At 38.7% G+C, this 20,553-nt stretch overlaps 1 protein-coding gene across 2 annotated transcripts in view; it reads left to right on the top strand.

Annotated features, from left to right (window-relative positions):
- The window catches only part of brinp1 (bone morphogenetic protein/retinoic acid inducible neural-specific 1), a 621,084-nt gene that overhangs the window by 419,275 nt on the left and 181,256 nt on the right, over positions 1-20,553 (top strand). Inside the window, exon 5 of one of the 2 annotated variants that reach the window (XM_039762747.1) lies at positions 8,942-8,989. The exons of the other annotated variant lie outside the window; for it this stretch is intronic. Within the exon in view, the coding sequence (XP_039618681.1) occupies positions 8,942-8,989 (48 nt within the window). The remainder of the gene's footprint in view (positions 1-8,941; positions 8,990-20,553) is intronic. 2 annotated transcript variants of the gene reach the window in all.

Raw genomic sequence — 20,553 nt, 5'->3', positions numbered from 1 at the left:
GGTATTGGGAACACTTCCAGGTCAGGGAATATAAAAGGACTGTGGGAGCTCCCAGACAGCAAGCTGAGCTGGGTGGTAGTAAGGCAACGCATCTGGGAGTGGTGGATTGATTATTGAGTATTGTTATGTGTGTATCAATGAGTATTGTGGAGAGGAGGGTGCTTTGTGCACTGTTGTTAATAAATATAGTCTAGATTTGGACTTTTACCTGGTGTCTGGAGTCTTGGACAGGGGTTCAAGGGAGCGATAGCGCCCCCTATCTGTCACAGTAGAAACTTGAGAAAATTTAATAAAGTGTGTAAAAGCTAGCCCAGCCACAGACAGACACGACACCAATGTCCAAAACACACAGGTTTATTTACAGAACTATGAAAGTTGGTTCCCCCACTCACACACTGCTCTTCAGTCTTTTTCTCTCTTCGGCTGCCACCACTCTTCTCTCGCCAGCTCCATCTTCCTCCTCCCAACTCCGGCTCCTCGAAGGGAGTAAGGCAGCCCCTTTTATCATGCCCCAAGTGTGCTCCAGGTGCTTGGTGATGGTCTTCCGGCAGCACTTCCTGGTGTGGCAGAAGTGCTGCCCTTGCACCCAGAAACACTTCGGGTGTACACAGTTCCTGGAGCGGTAGCACTTCCTGGTATGGCAGACGTGCTGTCCTCCAGGGCTCAGGAACTATCCATGGACCCCCACAGGGTTGAGCTTCCCAGCTTCATACCCGTGGCCCTGATGGAAATCAGGGGGGCTGCCTTCTTGCATCCAGGGAAGATATTGCCCCTTTCCCGGTCCTTCCCTGATTCAAGCATCCCGGTGGGGCAAGGTCATGTTTACTTCACAAAAATGATTACATGCACTTGATAAAAATGATGCTGGCACACTTTTCTCTCGACAATACTTAAAATGACAACAGAACCAGACAAGTGTGGGGATTTCTGAAAACACTCAAAATTCTACTGATATTACCAGCAGAATTGTGTCCCCTTGAATCTCAGGCAGTAGATGTTGTGGAATATTGGGGGCACTCCAGCCACCCCAACCCCGACGCACACAGGCAGAGACACAAGTCCAGCACTAAGTGCATTTATTTCAGTGAGGAGACGCTTTTGTCTTGTTTTCTACAGCACAGTACAAGCACAATACACAATCCTTTTCTCTTGTCTCTCTGTCAGGCCACTTCCTCCTCCACTCCTCCTTGCAAGCTTCGTCCACCTCCTCCCGACTCTGGCTCCCTGAGTAGTGGCAGCTGGCTCCTTTTATAGGACACCTGGATGCCTTGCAGGTGTCCAATGACCTACTTTCGGTAGTGCAGCGGTGGAAGTGCTGCCAAACTAGGTTCAGCAAACATCCAGGTACTCTTTGGCAGAGGCCATGAGCCCTGGCAGGTTTGGGCAGCCATCCTCCAAGTTCGTGACCCTGCTGCAAGCCAGGGGGGCTGTCTTCTATTGTTCTGGGGGGACGTAATGCCCTGAATAAGCTCTCTCTTTCACGGTCCTTCCAAAAGGCAAGGCATCCTGGCCTGGTAAGGGCGTCTGCCTTGATTTATAACATAATTTCATAATAAACATCAGAGACACAATTATTAGTTGTATTTTCTTGTATGTATTGTACTGCATATCTACTTGATTTGCCATTGTAATATTTGATAGCACATTAAACATTCACTATTTTGACTAATAGGTGAAAAGAGATTTTGTTAAAAAGAATGTGTTACACACATCTTCCTTGACCTCCAAGTTTCTGATGGTTTTTAATACCCAAGGAAAAATTATGAAACAAAATCCTAGCCATGGTAATTATTTCTCGACTCAAAACATGGAAAGTTTAACAAACTAGAGAAAAAGCAAAATTAGAAATAGAAAAAAGAAAAATAAGATAAAACCATGAAAGATCATGAAAATGTGCTCAGACACCCCCAGATTGTGAAATGTATACTCGTCATTGTGTCATTTGTTATAAGATTAAGTTTAATGTCACTGTCTCTATGCACACTGGTATGTATTTATCGGTACAGGCAGACCAAGTATGGTACACAGGGGCTCAGCATTTAAAAATGCCAACCAAGCATTGGATTAGATAGCCAAAGACAACTGGAGGATTGTATAGTCAGCCTAAACACAGAATAGTATATTTCTGTCTTCTGTCAGCACAAAATCTTCTTTCCTTGTTGGGAGAATGAGAACCGGCATGTAGGCATTATGCTATTCCTGTATTTTGTGGAGGATGAGTTCAGTCCTTTCCTGCTCTTGTTTGGAGACCAGAGAGGGCCCTGCACGTGGAGCAACCAGTATATAAGGGTGGACCTACTGCCAATACACTTTGAAGCTGTTCGGACCTCCGTCTGAAAATCCTCCCAGCGTGGTAACAAAAAATGGCAGCCCACGTAGATCAAGACTCCCACCTTGATAAGTCTGTCATCAGCTTCCCGTTTGTAACCACGTAAACCGTCAGTAAATTTAAACTAAAGTATATTTTTCTCATGTGATGCTTATACCGCCGTAATCACGAAGGGAGGGATATCGCCTTTTCTGTCATATTACTATATTGTTTAGTTACTTAATATGCCGCAATTTCAAAAGAACACAGTTCCGGAGAGCTAATGCCTCCAAAGGAAGCAACATCATACGGCCGTTCATGAAGCATTGGCTCGTATACTAAAGTGTGATGTTTCACTTCGCTGTTATATTTTTGCATTGTATTTTTATAATGTCTTTAATGAGTTACTAACCAAAAATATTAACATTTTTTGGGATTACTATAATATTATTTTGAGTGTATGTGGGTTCAAGACTCGTGGCATCATAGCAAACTTGTACAAATTACAGATTTTAGGTTCAGTGATAAGATTTAAGCTACCAAACGAAAATGTTGTCAGGGTTGCTTTATTACATAAAGATATGTTTTTGTAGATTTGCAGATCTTAGCCATTATGGCTTGCTGACTAAGCAGTGATACATTTTATGTTTATCATACTTCACCCTAATTCAATACTTTAATGTGACATGCATTTATTTATTTATTTAAAAAGAAGAAAGCACAAGAGCTCTCTTCGAAATAGAAATGCTTTCTTTTTTCTCTCTGTTATTTATGCCTCATTCTTCTAAATAAATCTGACAATTTTGAAGTTACTTATCAAGAAAAACCAATGGTTTGCTTTTTTCCATTAAAGTTTTGCCATCATGAATCCTCATTAAGAATTTTAACGTTTTCCACAGAAATAATTTTCTTTGTTTTTCAAGAGAAAACTACATCATCAAACATGCTTCATACTATGAATGTTAATGTACTTCATAGCCAACCTGAAATGCATACAGAAAATGATCAGATTCCTTCACTTTCTACACTTTACTGTGTTCTAGATTTAATTTTAAATGAATACATTTGAAATTTTTGTCCCTCAATCAGCAATCAATAACACATAATAACAAAGTTTTTTAAGAAAGGTTTGCAAATTAATTATAAATCCAAAACTAAAATCTCTCATTCTTTTAAGTACTCAGAACTTTCATTTGATACTTTGTAGAAGCCTTTGGCAATAATTACAGCATTGAAGCATCTTGGATGAGTCTTTACAAGCTTTGCACATCTGCATTTGGGCCCTCTTCTTGGCAGATACTCTCTTGCTCTATTAGACAGGATGGGAAGCATCTGTAAACTGCCATCTTCAGGACTCTCGACAAATGTCTATGGGATTTAAGTTGGAGCTTTGGCTGTGCCACTTTAGGACAGTCAGACTTGTCTCGTAACCACTTAAGTGTTATCTTGGCTGTATGCCTTGGTCACTGTCATGATGAAAGGTGGTCCATTGTTCCAGACCTAAGGTGGTGTGCACTCTGGAGTAGGTTTTCTTTATGTTCGACCCCTCTCTATTTGACTGCATTCATCCTTTCCTCAAGTCTCTGTCCAAACCACTGCCACTGAGAAGCACCCCATAGCATAGTTCACTATGGCGATGGTATTTAACATGAGGTTTTATCCCGTTACTCTTATCTATGCCTCTAAAATAAGATATTTCAGTTTTTGATTTTTCAAATATTTTGCAAACCTTCCCAAAATCATTTTCACTTTTTAGTTGTAAGTTATTGAACATAAATTGTTGTGTAGAAAAGGCAAATTTATCTATTTTAAAATGAAATCTATAACACGGTAAAATGTGTATACATACTTTTCAGTTAAATTAAGCTCACTAGAGTAGTGTAGAAACATGCCCACCCCCTTTTATTTCATGAAACATTGTCAGACCTTTGGCATCCTTCCTTTGGAATTTTTCCTCATGTTGACTCTGCACTTATTAAATTCACTTTTCATTCAATACATTTTTGTGATGGTTGATTTACAGTAATTGTTTACTTTGTGTTACCTTGTCTGTTTATTTTCCTTCATTGAGGTAATACAGTATGCATCACATTTTTAATTGTCAATTTGTCATCAATGATACAGTACCTTCCCAGGAGTGACCAAAATTGACTCATGAGGTCACAAAGACCCAGGACAACCTAAAGAACTGCAGGCCTCACTTGCCTCAATTAAGGTAGTGTTCACGACTCCACCATAAGAAAGAGACACGCCATTTTGAGTTTTGGGTGTCAGGATTGCGTGGGGTGCAGACAAGAAGTCTCATTTATATGATGCCAGTTTTGGAAAGAAAAGACTGATCTGTTGTCAATCAGCAATTTAATGAAATGGCTGAAGAAAAACAAAATGACTTTTAGTCAAAGTCGTGCATGAGTTTACATGCACAGTTCTCTTTGGTTAGGTATTGCAAGTTGCTAAGGGTGGTGAGGTTCAGGGGTCACACAGGGCCATGTAGTGCATTTTGTGTTTACTTGTGTTATATTTGACTCTGTGGTCTCTGCCATGATGCCATCTTTGTTTTGGGAGCCTCTTGAACGGGCCACCGACTTTTATTCGTGCATGATAATGTATTGGTACGCGTGTGTGATGGTGCGAGTCCAGATGATCTGGCAGTGCTTTTATTAAACAACAAAAAAAAATCAAAACAGTTTGTGTCCAAAAAGAAAGTGCAGTGCTTCATAGTTCCATAAATAATCCATAAATACAGTAAAAAAAAATCCAAGTGAATAAAACAAGGCTAAAGGTAAGAATAAAAACCACCAGCCACTGGGTCATTCGAGCTGAGCCCAGCTTTTTCCAAGTCTTCTCCAGCTCACCCATTGCTCGTTCAGCTAGGGAGACTTTAGCAGCTGCGGTCCTCGCACTCCCGACCTCCATCTTAGCTTCCCCCATTAGCATCTGCCAGATTCGTCAACCTTTTCGCTCATGTAGTCATCCTTTGGATACCTGGAGAGGACGCCACCTTGATCACACCCACTCTTTAGCACAATCAGTGAGTACAATCTGCCCCTAAAGTGCTGATCCCTTGGTCCATTGCGGGGCCCCTGACCGCACTGCCTTCTCTCTCTCTCTCTCTCTCTCTCTACTGGGTGGCTCATTCTCTCTCTCTTTGCCCCACTGCCACACTCTTGCTCTACATGCCTTTCTCTTTCTTTTGTTTTTTTTTTCTCTCCTGTTCCTGTGCCGGTCTGTATTTGTACAGCTCTGTGGGCACAGCATCTCAATCACACACCACAGGAAGCCGATGAAGCAATGGAGAAAGATCAAACCTTCACGTGTAAGTGTGGCTCACCCTAATTACATCACCAACTCCCTACAGGTGTGCAAGTGTGCCCACAGAGACTGATACGGCCAATAAATTTAAGAAAAACCATCCATTCTGTCAGAACCGTGGACCCACTATAACACAATCAGTACTTGCTCATTTTTATCTTCTCGCTCTGTCCTCTGTAATCGCTAGTCCACATCTCATAATTCCACTCTGTTTCCTTGTCCTTTTCAATCTATTCTTGTCTGCCTCAGCAGAGAGCACAAACTGTAACCAATATAAACTATATTTATACCTTTGAACTAATCTACATATCCTAATATAATTGCATAATTCAATGGAATCAAAATATAATGATTATCTCTAAACATCCATCCACCCATTACCCAACCCGCTATATCTTAACTACAGGGTCACGGGGGTCTGCTGGAGCCAATCCTAGCCAACACAGGGCGCAAGGCAGGAGCAAATCCCCGGGCAGGGCGCCAGTCCACCGCAGTATCTCTAAACATTTACCCATAATTCCCAATTCTGTATCTTCCCTAGGGTATGCAAAGGACATAATATTACCTTTCAATCAATGCTTGGCAGGAGTGAATGTAAAGAGTATAATCATCAAGCAACTGAAAGCACTGCATTTGTAGAGTTTTAACAAAATGTAAGCACATTATTGTGACTATGCCATTTTGTAAATTTTTAATTAATTTCTGGTATCTGTTTAAGGTGTCAGTCACAATGTCTGTTAAAAGTTTCATAGGTTCACACCATGCGTGTTTAGGTAAAAGGGCAGGTGTGTTTTAGCTTGCAGGATAGTTTGAAACACCCAAAATATTTAGAGAAGTGTGCAAGAAGATGTCCGTTTCTCATTCAGTTCCAAAGTTTTTAATGTCTATCTTGTGTTTTATTGTTTTAAAGTTAATCTTAAGGAATATATATATGAACCAAGCACATTGGTCCATGTCTACTAAGGATGAAATACCAGCAGAAGAGTGGGAGGGTTTTGGAGAAGAGGGAATAAATGTATTGTGGGATCTAATGCTGAAGATCTATGAACAGGGGAGAATACCAGAGGAGCGAAGAAACAATGTGATTGTGCCCATTTATAAGGGGAAGAGCAATACTCAGGAAACTATAGAGGGATAAAGCTGATGTCACACGGAATGAAAATTTAGGAAAAGGTTATAGAAAGAAGGGTTAGTAAAGAGACCACTACGGGGGAAGAGAAGTTTGGTTTTATGCCAAGGAGAGGAACAACTGATGGAGTCTTTGCATTGAGACAGCTCATAAAGAAGCAAACTAGAAAGGATGGCATATGGTGTTTATTGATTTGGAGAAGGCTTTTGATAAAGTGCTACATCAAGAGGTCTGAAGCTGTATGAAAGAGAAAGGAGGATCAGAGAAATATGAGAGGATTGTTCACGATAAGTATGAGAGAGTGATGATTCGGGTTAAAATCAGTGTTGAGGTAACAGACAAGATCCCAGTTAGAGTAGGTCTGCACCAGGGATCTTCTTTAACTCCTTATCTCTTTGATCTGGTTATGGATGTATTGAGTAATGGGATAGAAGACCAATCCTCCTTGTGCATAGTTTTTACTCATGACATTGTGTTTTGTAGCACCAGAAATGAGGAAGTAGAGAGCTACTAAAAAGGGTGTATAGATTTAAATATCTAGGATCAGTGGTAGCCCAAGATGAAGAATTAGACCTACAGATAACCCATAAAGTTCAGCATGGACGGAACGGTAGGAAGAAAGTATCAGGAGTATTGTATAATCGATGAATTAAGGTGAATGTTAAAGGTCAGGTTTTTAAGACAGTGGTAAGATCAGCAATGATGTATGGAGCTGAGACATGGGCGTTAAAGGTAGCACAGGAGAAGAAGTTAGATGTGGCAGAAATGAGAATGTTGAGATGGATTTGTGGAGATACCAAAAAGAACAAAATAAGAAATAAGACAATCAGAGGTACAACGAAAGTGGGAGAGGTATCTAAAAAAGTTCAGGAAACTGGATTGAAATGATATGGATATGCAATGAGGAAAGACCAGTGATGAGAATGGAAGAACAATTGAAGAGAAAGTGAGGAAGACAAAGTGAAGGTGGATGGATAAAGTAATAGAAGATCTGAAGGAAAGGGGCCTGACTGGCAAGGAGGGTCAGGACCGAGCTGTTTGGAGAAAGTTAATCAAGTACATCAACCCCACATAGTAGTGGGAATATACAAAGAGGAAGAAGAAGAAGAAGAAGTCTCATGCGTACTAAGAATATGGTGTGAGGGGCAATGGGAATGGTCAGCAAAAATGCACCTTGCCTCAGGTGGCATTTTGTAAGATGCCAGTACTAGCTGCAAGAGACTCGAACACAAGGTACAAAAAGACTGCAAGGTGACTGTTGTTCACAGTTGGTATTGATTTCATGTTATTTTTGCTTTTGTAATTTTTGTTGCCTGAAGAAGGGGCCTGAGTTGCCTCAAAAGCTTGCATATTGTAATCTTTTTAGTTAACCAATAAAAGGTGTCATTCTGCTTGACTTGTCACTACACCCATAATAGCTAACATGGTACAACACCCTATTTCTACTTTCCTATATATTGTAATTTCTTTATTTACACATTGAAGTTTGACATTTCAGTCTAGCAACGAGTGTTGAGTTTCTTTTCTCCATCATTACAGTATATTGTTTATAATTAAATCTCTAATGGAGCCAGTACTGAACATATTCCATTTAGTAAAAGGGATGGTGGACAAATGTGACTCTGTTATATGGGTGCATGTTTATTTTCTTTAATGCTAGCAATTGGCTGAAGATCTTAGTGATATCCAATGTTAACTTGATTGAAAGACATGAAATTCAAAAGACCTGAGGACTTTTCTTTACTAAACTTTTCTATTGAATAGCTAAAAAAGTGAAAACATACAAAAAAAAAATCAATTGAAACTCACAATAACAGGAACAGACTGCAGCTGTCGCCTCATCATCATTATCTGTATTCTGCCTGCATTTCTTTTGTTCATGGCCATGTGGCATATGCTTAGTTGCAATCGTTATTAGGCACCTACTGTACTTAATTAACCATTAGGCAGAGATTTTATTCAACGCATGCTGAAAAGCTGTGAAAAACGATCTGCACGAACAGATACTGTAGTATATATAACCTATGCAACAATGGCAATCGTTATTGTGACTTTTTTTTTTTAGAGCAGTTAAACCTTTCTACTATTGCAGTGTAAAGGGAAAACAGTCTTGTTGGTTGATGGAAAATTTGTAAGGTTATTGAATATATTGCGATTCAACAGAAAGTTATCTTTTTGTTTGTTTTTGCTAGGATGATCACAACCTCCCAAGATTACTACTCGTCCTGGCTTCAGTAGCTGTGAGTGATCTCTTAATTTAGCTACAGTTTGCGTGTGTTTGTGGACTAAACCAAACCAAAGCAGTTATTGTACAATTTTTTAAATAGAATTCATGTTAAAAAAGATCTGCTTGTTTTTTTGAAAGTATTCCATTATATTTACATTATAATGTCTATGAAGTCTAATTTATTCTATATACAGGTATTATGATAATGTGATATACTATATACTCTGTATGTAGATTAATAGAGATGACGTAACTAGCATCAATTTTGATAGCCTTCAATTAGAGAGTTTTTATCAGAATTCGGCGCCTTTGTAAAATATTCTTTATTTCAGTATGTACCAAACATGCAGTAATTCAACTACAGATTGTTCATCGTTCACATATATGGCGTCTAAATTGTCTAAAATATACACAGGGCAGGATTTTAACCTGTGAGCAATATCATCATATCCTTACATCACTAGATCACTAGTTTTATGAATGCTTTACATTCAAGCCCATTCAGACAAACATTATTCTTTAGAATTGTCTTGGATCTCAAATCACTCTTAATGCTTTAAGAGCAATATCTGAAGTAGTACCAAATGATGTAATATTCTGATATGAATTATCTTTTGCGATATTCTACACCAGGCTGCTTGCACAAAGAGTCATTTTGTTTGACTGGAAGAATCTTAATCTACCCTCAATAACTTAGTTGGAAACAAATGTTCTATTTTCTTTTAAATTTCTAGAATCTAGTCTAGACTATTTTAAAGAAATCATCAAGAATTATTCCAAAGTAAATTTGCCAGGTCTGGGTTGAACCTTTTTATTTGATTTGGAAAAAACACTTTGATTGGGCTTTCTTACTGTATACCCATCTGACTCCCAACTGGTACCAGATGACTGCTGAGTTGCATGTAACTTGTCCAGAATATATGGTTGAATTTATTTTATTGGGTTTTGTTTTAGTATTGTCTATGATGGGTATATTACAACTTCAACACTATAGAAGAATAAACAGCATTTGATTTATATTTTGAATAAATGAATATTTATTCCATTTTATAGTGCATATTGATATTTATAGGCAATTTGAAATTAGATTAAAATAATAAAAAATACTGTTAAGTAACCTCAGAAAAATAATGTCTGTCAAATTTGATCCATAGAATCCATGTTGGATGCAGAAGCATAATCATGTAGAGGGTTCTAGTTAAAGCCACTGTTGAATTTATCACCCAACTCTGTCTGTAGTCTTCTGACATCTGCTTCTCAAACACAAACTAAATGTAGGGTATGACTTAAGTGGTTAGATTCTAATGCTTTTTATGCTGGTGAGGGGACGGTCTTCACTCTTTATTTCTACATCAATCGGACTCCAGTAGCTGTGAATGTTGTTCTTCATTTCCTTGCCCCTTTGATTCAGATGTGTCTCTGCCATTCACTGGGGGTGTTCCTCTAGGCTGTCTGCCTCTCTTGCCTATGTGCGTGTATCCAAATTAGTTTTCAGGAGCTTTGAGCATCCGTCTTAGCTTTCTGGTCCTCATCTCTGTATATGATGTTATCTGTCTGCTGTTCGGCACTGTGATCGTACCTCTCCTTTTAAAGAATTATTCTTCCAGTTTGCAACTAAATGGGTATTTTGCTGTTCATGACATTCAGAATTCAACATCAAATGCTTTCTTGTAGCAATCAGTAGATCTTAAACTTAAATCAGTTATCTTTCTTGATGGCATTTTACTGTGCATTTTATGTATATATATATATATACGAGGGGAAGTCAAAAAGTAAAGGGACATTTGAGAAAAGGGGCATTTATTCTGATGATAGAAATGTGAAACATACCTTATTTTTCTACATAACCTCCCTGGACTTCAATGCACTTTTCCCAACGTTTCACAAGTTTTTTGATTTCTGTCGGAAAAAAAGTTTTTCACTTGCATCTGCAACCAATTTTGCAATCAACGACTATCACATTGTCCTCAGTGGTTGACGTTGATGGCCTGCCTGATCTTTCTTCATCACAAAAAGAAGTTCTTCCCTGTTTGAAGCTCTCTATCCATTCGTAGATCTTGCTTTGCGATAAACAGTTGTCACCATACTGTGCTTGCATTCGACAAATAATGTCCGCAGGTTTAACACCTTCCGCAAACAAAAAGCAAATCACTGCCCTCATTTCCTCCTTGGTGCAGATCGACAATGGAGCTGTCATGTTTAACAGTCTGCTACACTCCAACGAATAATGCGGGAATAAGAGTTACACATTGTATAGAAGTGTTGGCGACTACACTCATTCAGCGCTGGATACGAGCAGTGTTACCAAACTCTGAAAAGAGGAAATTAAAAAAATCCCTTTACTTTTTGACTTCCCCTCGTATATTTGACTTGATATACTTTATTAATCGTCAAGGGGTAATTGTCTTTTCACATGAACGTTTGGGGTCAGAGTGCAGGTTCAGCCATTGCCCAGCACCCCTGGAGCAATATTCAGGTTAAGGGACTTGCTTAAGGGCCCAATGGAGAAGAATCCCTTCTGGAAGTAAAAAATTTGAACTGGCAACCTTCCATACTCAGAACATGAATGTCAATATCTAATAGGGTGTATGCTCAATGAAAGTTCTCTCCCAGGGGCAGTATCAAGGTATTGTGTACACTGCTATTTTCTTTACTTTATCTCCAAACATTTATGATAATTTCTTTGTGTCCATCCTTGATTTGGGACTCAGACTTCTCAAAGAAGCAGACCCCCAAACCTCTCCCAGTGGACTCTGGGCAAAACAAAAATAGCCGAAACTCTATTTGGGACCAGGACAAATATATAAAACAAATTTTATGTAAATCAGCGGAGCCATTCTCAAGTGGTGTCTAAATATACAGACAGATGTTCTTAACTATATATGGATAAAAAAATTCCCTGCCTTCAAACAAATACAGAATATTTTGACACCTTCCATTTGAAAATACTTTGATTTTAGGATGAGAGATTAAAACAAGATCCCTGCATGCTGCATGGTAGGAACACCCTTATTTTTGGAGAGACTCTGTTTTGTTTTCTTACTGTATATATAAAGTGAAGGCAGTGAAGAGAGAAAAGGGAGCCATCAAATGGAATCAGGAAAAGTTTTTTATAAAACCCTATCAGATGTTCTGTGTGCAGAGAGCACATTGCACGTTTTAAAAATAAACATAACCTGTTGCAAGGGAAAATCCCTTCTGTAGCATCAGATTATACATTGGCATTCAATGGCATAAATGGACAAATCATAAACGTGAATGATATGTTGTCGCTGGGTGAGGTCTCTGTTGTTCAGCATTATGATGATAATGTAGGTGTTGATCTTTGCTTGAAAGAACTGGCAACTCACAAAAATATGAAAAGCAAAATATGCATTTGAAATAAATGGTGTGTTACACTCCATCAAAAGGACTGCGGCCTAAGAGAGCTGATCACGAAGAGCCACAGGAGATGCAGATTTCAGTGCTCAAAACACCTGAATCAACAAATCTGCCCAACAACACCAATAGATGCACAGATGAGGCTGGACAACTTCCACCTTCTGACTGCACATCTAAATGAATAACTAAAGTAATCAAACATTTCTGTCTAATTGGCCATGCAAACGTTCCATGACAAACTAGCCCCAGCATTTTTACAAGTTGTATATCCATAGACCACAATGCTTATCTAAACCCTGTTTGCTGTTGTTGTGTCATACAGCAATGTAATAGTTAAAATGACAGAAACATATCGTGGCAGGCATAGGTACTTCTGAAATGTGTAGAGCCCAGTAGCTGGTCTACATGTCTGTCTGTCTTTTCTATTGCAGCACTCATTACAACGTGCAATTTAATTATCAAGCTTCAGTTACCTTGTGCTACTGAGCTGCAGAATAGCTAACAGCGAGTTGAATATTTTATCTTCTCTCAGCGTCAAGTAGTTTGTTCAGTATGTTTTTTTCTCTCCCTGAAACTCCTGCAGTGGTTTAAAATGCACAGACTGAAGGAACTGGGGGCTGGTGTTTTAGGAAGAATCCTTGTGGGTGGAGCCTTTATTAGCGCAAGATTTCAACGCCATTCATTACGCACACTTTAATGGGTTGTCCCCCGACCAGTATTTTCGTTTGAGAATTACGTCTGGCTTCACAAGGCTATTTATCTTAAGACATCCATAAAATCAAAATGTGGACATTTTAACATAAGTTTTTATAAGCTTTTTCTTTTTTACTAAAATAACATAATATTAAATATCAACATAAATTATTTTCAAATAGTTGCATATTGATTAGGACATGTTAGTAAGATTTCCACTGCAAACTGTACATGTGACAATAAAGACCATGTCGACCTATATTATAATGTTACTCAATTTCAAAACCATTAAAATTTAAATTTATCTTTTTGTTTTCTGAGTTAACATCATACACTGCTCCAACAATTGCTTCCCTTATTATTTTTTGCTTGAATGCCTTACTGACTCATTATGTGGTTCCTTACTGGATCTATGAACTTATTATAAAAATATGAATATCAAAACTCTACATGAAGTGACATCTTCTCCTTAATATCCCCTGCAAATGAACACACTCACTCACTGTGTTTCGCATTAGCAAGGCCAGACGTCTCATATGACCTGAAAAGAAAGCATTGAGAATGTGGCTGCTTTCTCTCCCTGTCATGCTACAGGACTGTTGTGGCTGTATCATACCTCCTTGCTGAAATCCACTGCAATTTCTGAACCAACATCAGTCAAAAGTGTGTCAGTGCCTCAAACACTTGTTCTCACAGCAGTGGCACATGAGAGCTGCAGTAACTGTAGCGTTTCCAACACCTTAAGTTTGTGCTTTGACTCTTCAGATTGATTTGAAAACGAGTCGGTGGATGCAATGGTGCATCTATGAATCAATATAGCAATTGGCCGTACCCATCAGGCAAATCGACTAACTAAATTAAGAGTGTGTACAAAACACAGAACCTACACTCCCAGCTCAATTTCATGTATTGTAATCTCTGTGTTGTGTGCTGATAACTTTCATCTTCAAATCATTATACAGATGGTGAATATCGGTTTTATAAAAGTACACGTGCATATTTTTTAATCATATTTTTAAATCCCCTGCTTTATGTTCCATTTCTGTTAAGTGATAATGTCATGCATTACACAGTATAAAGTCACATTTGACATTAACAGTATTCTCCCTCACAAATTTTGAGAAAATGAAAAATTGCCTCATGCCTAACTACTGCTACTGCTACTATTAGGTAGGTATAACTAATACAGAATTACTTAGTATGGGGTAGACATTTTTACAACTTGACATCTTTCCTGATGCTTAACTACTTTTATCACCCTTAATGATACCCAAGAGTTATGGTAGCCTTATTCAAACCCCCTGTTACAAGGGTAACAGAGTCTCTTATTTAGCATATGTTACCTAATTAATATCCTCAACTCAGCAGAAGAAAAACTTAAAATGCCAATGAGATAAGAAATGTAGGGGGCCTTCCCGTGGTCCTGGTTTCCACAGTATCTAAATTGAATTGCGCAGTGCTCAAAAGGACACGAGATACAGTATATCAACTCTCCAAAGAGAAAGGGTGAAGCAGAGATACTTCAAAGAGATGGTATGTGTCTGCAAGCCAAAACTCCATCTGCAGGCTTATTTTAAAATGTTCATTTTATAACATGCCTACTGTATCACAACTGTGGTAATTTAAAGCAGTGTATGTTATGACAAGGACTTTCACGTAAGTCCCAAAAACTTGAAAAAGCTTCAGAATAATGCAATTACAGGGGAACATACCGTCAAACCCCAGATAGTTAAGCAGCAAATATATAAATTTCATAAAAATAAAAAGATTTTATCCATCACAAAAATTCTCTATCACACAGTTATAGCACAATGGTGAAAACAACGGCAAACACAGCCCCAATGCAGAAATCCCAAGGTGAAGTCAAAAAACAGCACACAAAGTTCAAAAATCCAGAAATTCTCAAAAAAGCACAAACACAGGAACTCTCCAAAAGCTTCCACAAGGAACTATGGGAGACTCTCCAATTTATAAGGCAGAAGGCAGTGATTGGCAGGTGGCCCTGCTCCATGGGGGACCACCCCAAAACACATGGAACATAGTCAAGGCATTGAAAATTAGACACAAGCAATGACAACTAAATGCAAATAATCTTAATATATAAAAATAACCAAAAATGAACAAAGACGACATAAAACGTGAATTTGAACCCCACCAGGAGAGGAATCCTCGCTGCGATGTAACAGTGTATAGTCCATGTAATAAATTAATACCTAGTTATCTTCCCACAAGTAGAGCTTAGGTGTACTTCATATTGAATTTGTGTAGTGCAAACCCATTGGAGATGGTGGTAAAATTGAGAGTGTGATAGACGGCCGGGAACCTTGCCCCTCCAGGAGACCTGGAGAAGCAGGGGGCTTGGTGTGGGGCAATTCCTACCCAGGAACGCAAGATGGTAGCCATCTGGGATTGTTTAGGAACCACAGAGATGGGAAGCTCAACCCTGTGGGGACCCATGGCCAATGCCAAAGGGCGCCTGGATGGTTCCAGAGCCATGCACTTCCTGGTGCGGTGGAAATGCTGCAGGAAGGTCATCAGGGAGCACATCTGGGTGCATTATAAAAAGGGGACGCTTCACTCCATTCAGGGAGTCGGAGTCAGGTGGCAGAGGACATTGAGTTTATTGTGGCTGTGTTGTGCTGTAAAGAAGGAGCAGAAGATAATAAACATGTGTGTAGTGGATATTCTGGGTCCGTCTGTACGTCTTTCACAAGAGCTACAACAAAATTCTTTGTTTTTACCCTATTCTATTTTCCACTGTTATACCATATGATTAAAAACTCAAAGGAAAATACAGTATATACCTTTAAATGCTTTTCTCTGCTTTCTTGAACTGATGAGATGATACTCATTGTTTATTATGCTCAACATATCCTGTCCTTCAGTCTGACATTGACCATCACAGAAATCTTTTGCTAGCTTGTTTGGAAATTATACTGTTTTAATAATTGTTTGTTTCTTTTATTGGGCAAATATATGTCACAAAAAACTTTTTTTGGTCAAGGAATCACCTTTTCATATCAGATTTAAACTATATTGCCTAGTTTAAATTTTGTAATTTTATTTTGAACCATACCCCTCACCATTTTGTGTGCTGTGGGTGTTGGCATTTTTGTATCCTGTCGTGAGTTCGTTGGAAGGCCTACTGAGGTAATGACCTAATTCATACCAGGTTAAAAGGTCACCCCACTTCACTGTCACTTCTCTGATTGAGTCATTTGTGCTTTATATTGTATTCTTTTTTGTGTTTCTGATTTCAATTTTTTGTTTTTTTTTTTACTTTTGAGCTCTTTTTTGATTTTTGGTTTTGTTGCCTGTATAAGCAATCTCCCTGTTTTTTTTAATTGTACTATATTCTGACCACATCTTTTCTTCCAGTCATTGTCATTAAATATCCTCTGCTTTCCAAAAAAGCAGAATAATTATCACATTTAAATTGATTTATGAGCTGAATTTAGTGCCTCTACATCATTGTGTCATTTATCGTGTATCATTTATCCAACTCCAAAGCACTTCTTGTCACTTGTCATCTGCCTTAGGCTCCACCATTCTTGGTCTGTTGGATGGCGGCAGTTGCTGCACAGCAGTCATGTAATGGAGGGGCTGGGGCATAAAAAAGGGAGTTTTGGGTAATAGTGTGGCTCAAGCAATTGGAATTTTGACAGTATGACAGCCATTTCCTAGAGATAACTCCTTGATAAGAATTTAGTATTTTCTGACCTTTGGGTTTGTTTAGCATTATTTAAATGTGTCCTTTAGTCTTCTGTTGTTTGGAGATGTTTGCCTGCATCTTTTCACTTTTTTCTGGATTTCTGGGGCTTGTTTCAATAAATCACATCATCCTATCTGTTTCATCATGGGATTACACTGATCTCATTCTGTCAGATCAGCTTCAGACCACACATGTATAATGCATTTGCTCTACATGAACACGTACAGTACATTGAGGCATGATGCAAGATGCATCGTAAAAAATGCATGCCAAGCTACAATTTACAACATATGCAAACGTCTGATTGCTGATGGACATTCTTACTTACGAACCCAGTAAAACTCTTGGATAAAGGAATAAAAGAGTTTTCTTTTTACATATTTTTGCCTCACCACCAGTTTTTGCTTCTAGCTCTCACCCTCTGGAGACCACAACTGTTATCGAGGTATCCAACATTCTTACTTACCTACCCTGTAAAACTGTCATATAAAGGAATATACAGTCATATGAAAATGTTTGGGAACCCCTCTCAGCCTGCATAATAATTTACTTTCAACAGAAAAGATAACAGTGGTATGTCTTTCATTCCTTAGGAACATCTGAGTACTGGGGTGTTTTCCGAACAAAGATTTTTATTGAAGCAGTATTTAGTTCTATAAAATTAAATCAATGTGAAAAACTGGCTGTGCAAAAATTTGGGTACCCTTGTAATTATGCTGATTTGAATGCCTGTAACTGTTCAATACTGATTACTTCTAACACCAAATTGGTTGGATTAGCTCGTTAAGCCTTGAACTTCATAGACAGGTGTGTCCAATCATGAGAAAAGGTATTTAAGGTGGTCAATTGCAAGTTGTGCTTCCCTTTGACTCTCCTCTGAAGAGTGACAGCATCGAATCCTCAAAGCAACTCTCAACAGATCTGAAAACAACGATTGTTCAGTCTCATGGTTTAGGGGAAGGCTACAAAAAGCTCTCTCAGAGATTTAAACTGTCAGTTTCAAATGTAAGGAATGGAATTAGGAAATGGGAGGCCACAGGCACAGTTGCTGTTAAACCCAGCAGGTCTGGCAGGCCAACAAAAAGATAGGACCGGCATATGCGCAGGATTGTGGGAATGGTTACAGACAACCCACAGATCACCTCCAAAGACCTGCAAGAACATCTTGCTGCAGATGGTGTATCTGTACATTGTTCTACAATTCAGCACAGTTTGCACAAAGAACATCTGTATGGCAGGGTGATGAGAAAGAAGCCCTTTCTGCAATCACGCCACAAACAGAGTCGCTTGTTGTACGCAAATGCTCATTTAGACAACCAGATTCATTTTGTAACAAAGTGCTTTGGACTAATGAGACAAAAATTGACTTATTTGGTCATAACAAAAAAACGCTTTGCATGGTGGAAGGAGAACACCTCATTCCAAGAAAAACACCTGCTACCTACTGTCAAATTTGGTGGAGGTTCCATCATGCTGTGGGGCTGTGTGGCTAGTTCAGGGACTGGGGCCCTAGTTAAAGTTGAGGGTTGGATGAATTCAACCCAATATCAACAAATTCTTCAGGATAATGTTCAAGCTTCAGTCACAAAGTTGAAGTTACACAGGGGTTGGATCAAATTTAACTGAACTGGAGAGATTGTATATGGAAGAGTGGTCAAAAATACCTCCATCCAGAATCCAGACACTCACACAAGCTATAGGAGGCGTCTAGAGGCTGTTTTATTTGCAAAAGGAGGCTCAACTAAGTATTGATGTAATATCTCTGTTGGGGTGCCCATATTTATGCACCTGTCTAATTTTGTTATAATGCATATTGCATATTTTCTGTTAATCCAATAAATTTAATGTCACCACTGAAATACTACTGTTCATAAGGCATGTCGTATATTTAAAGTAAGTTGCTACTTTGAAAGCTCAGCCAATGATAAACAAAAATCTAAAGAATTAAGAGGGGTTCCCAAACTTTTTCATATGACTGTATAAAACAAAATATATTAATTTAACTACTAAATACAGTTAAGTCATCGTAGGTGCCACCTATGAGTTAACTCATAAACCGTCTTTGGGCCGGTTGCAACCAATACAAGCATATTTGTTTGTAACACATATCGAGGATAGTGGGCATCTTAAATAAGAGTGAAAATCAGTGATGAGTGAAAAGTCTTTTTCAGTGAATGTTGGGGCAAGAACCCGTTTGTCCCTGTTTACTTCAAGCAATGTAGGTAATGAAACAATTGAAAACAAAAGTAACCAAATGCGGGTTTCAGATCATTTGCGCAGGAGCTCCATCCCAGGTCATGCTCTGCTTATAGAGTGACGTCTCCATCCATTGACTTATAGGCAAGAGACTGGAAGGGGTGGAGTCAGGTGCCCTCACTGCTCAGTGCTGTAGAGGGAATAGGAGAGGACATGATTAGCAACAGCACCCCCTCTCAACCTGGGGTGGTATCACATACCTTAGAGGAACTCATATACCATATTTTGGATAACATTTATTTTTCATAAGAAAAATGTTGATATGTAGAACCACAACCACCTGAAATTCTCTCAACAATTAGTGTCTCGCCACTATGAAGTTTCAATGGAAACTGTGAGATTCAATTGCAAGAAATTGATTTAACTTGTTAGACCCAACAAAGTTATTGTGCAGCAGGCATGGACACAGAATTTTCAATTCCATGTGTCAACTGTGAGGTAACTCAAATACTTTTTTTTTTTTAGAGTTTTTTTTGAGAGTTTTGCTCAATAACTAAATACATTTCATTTATATACCCTGAATTTACATGGGCAGCATGGTGGCGCAGTGGTAGCACTGCGGCCTCACAGTTAGGAGACCCGGGCACACAAACACACACCAAGCACACACTAGGGACAATTTAGAATTGCCACTGCACTTAACCTGCATGTCTTTGGACTGTGGGAAGAAACCAGAGCACCTGGAGGAAACCCACACAGACACAGGGAGAACATGCAAACTCCACGCAGGGAGGACCCGGGACGCGAACCCAGGTCTCCTAACTACGAGGCAGCAGTGCTACCCACTGTGCCACCGTGCTGCCCTTTGAACAATATTATTTGCAAAAAAAAAAGATCTGCATTGGAAATAATGAGGTATATGGGCAGAATGGCGTGTTCTTATCAAGTTTTATCTTGCACAGTGAAGATGGCACACTCTTTCAAGTCGAATACAGATGGTAAAGGTCTGGAGTACAGTGCTAATGATATTATGAATCCCATTGAGAATATCTCAGTTCCACCCATGAATCCAGAAATTGTATTGCATATGCAAAAATAAAAATGTTGCATACGTACTGTACAAATATTATGTAATAAATCATTTAACAAAAGCTTTTCCAAAGAAACCAGATCCTCATTTATCAGTACTGTACAGAAGCATTGTTTACAAAAACAATGTTCACAATTAATGGATTTATTAAGAGACCATTCATATATGAATAAAAGCTTGAAAAAATAAATTTTAATAAATATCATCTATTTACAGCATGTAAATGCTCATATAAGCTGTGATTTTAAGTATATTGCAGTGGTTCGTAGAGGCCCTGAGTGCTGATGAATTCTTGCTCTTTATTTAACGCACTTTTATTTAACTCACTCTTCTTAGAAGGATGGCTTAGAATAGCTTGCTGTTGCCACACTAAATGGAAATCTGTACAACTATGGCAGACTTTCCATTTTTATAGGATCCCCTATAGCTGGCTCTGAAGTTGTTAATTTACATAATAGAATGCCAGCTCATTCTGTTGGTGACTTATCCCCAATCTGATAAATCT

This window comes from Polypterus senegalus, chromosome 9 (genome assembly GCF_016835505.1).
Source record: "Polypterus senegalus isolate Bchr_013 chromosome 9, ASM1683550v1, whole genome shotgun sequence".
Taxonomy (NCBI): Eukaryota; Metazoa; Chordata; class Cladistia; order Polypteriformes; family Polypteridae; genus Polypterus; species Polypterus senegalus.
This window is presented reverse-complemented; position numbering and strand designations above follow the sequence as displayed.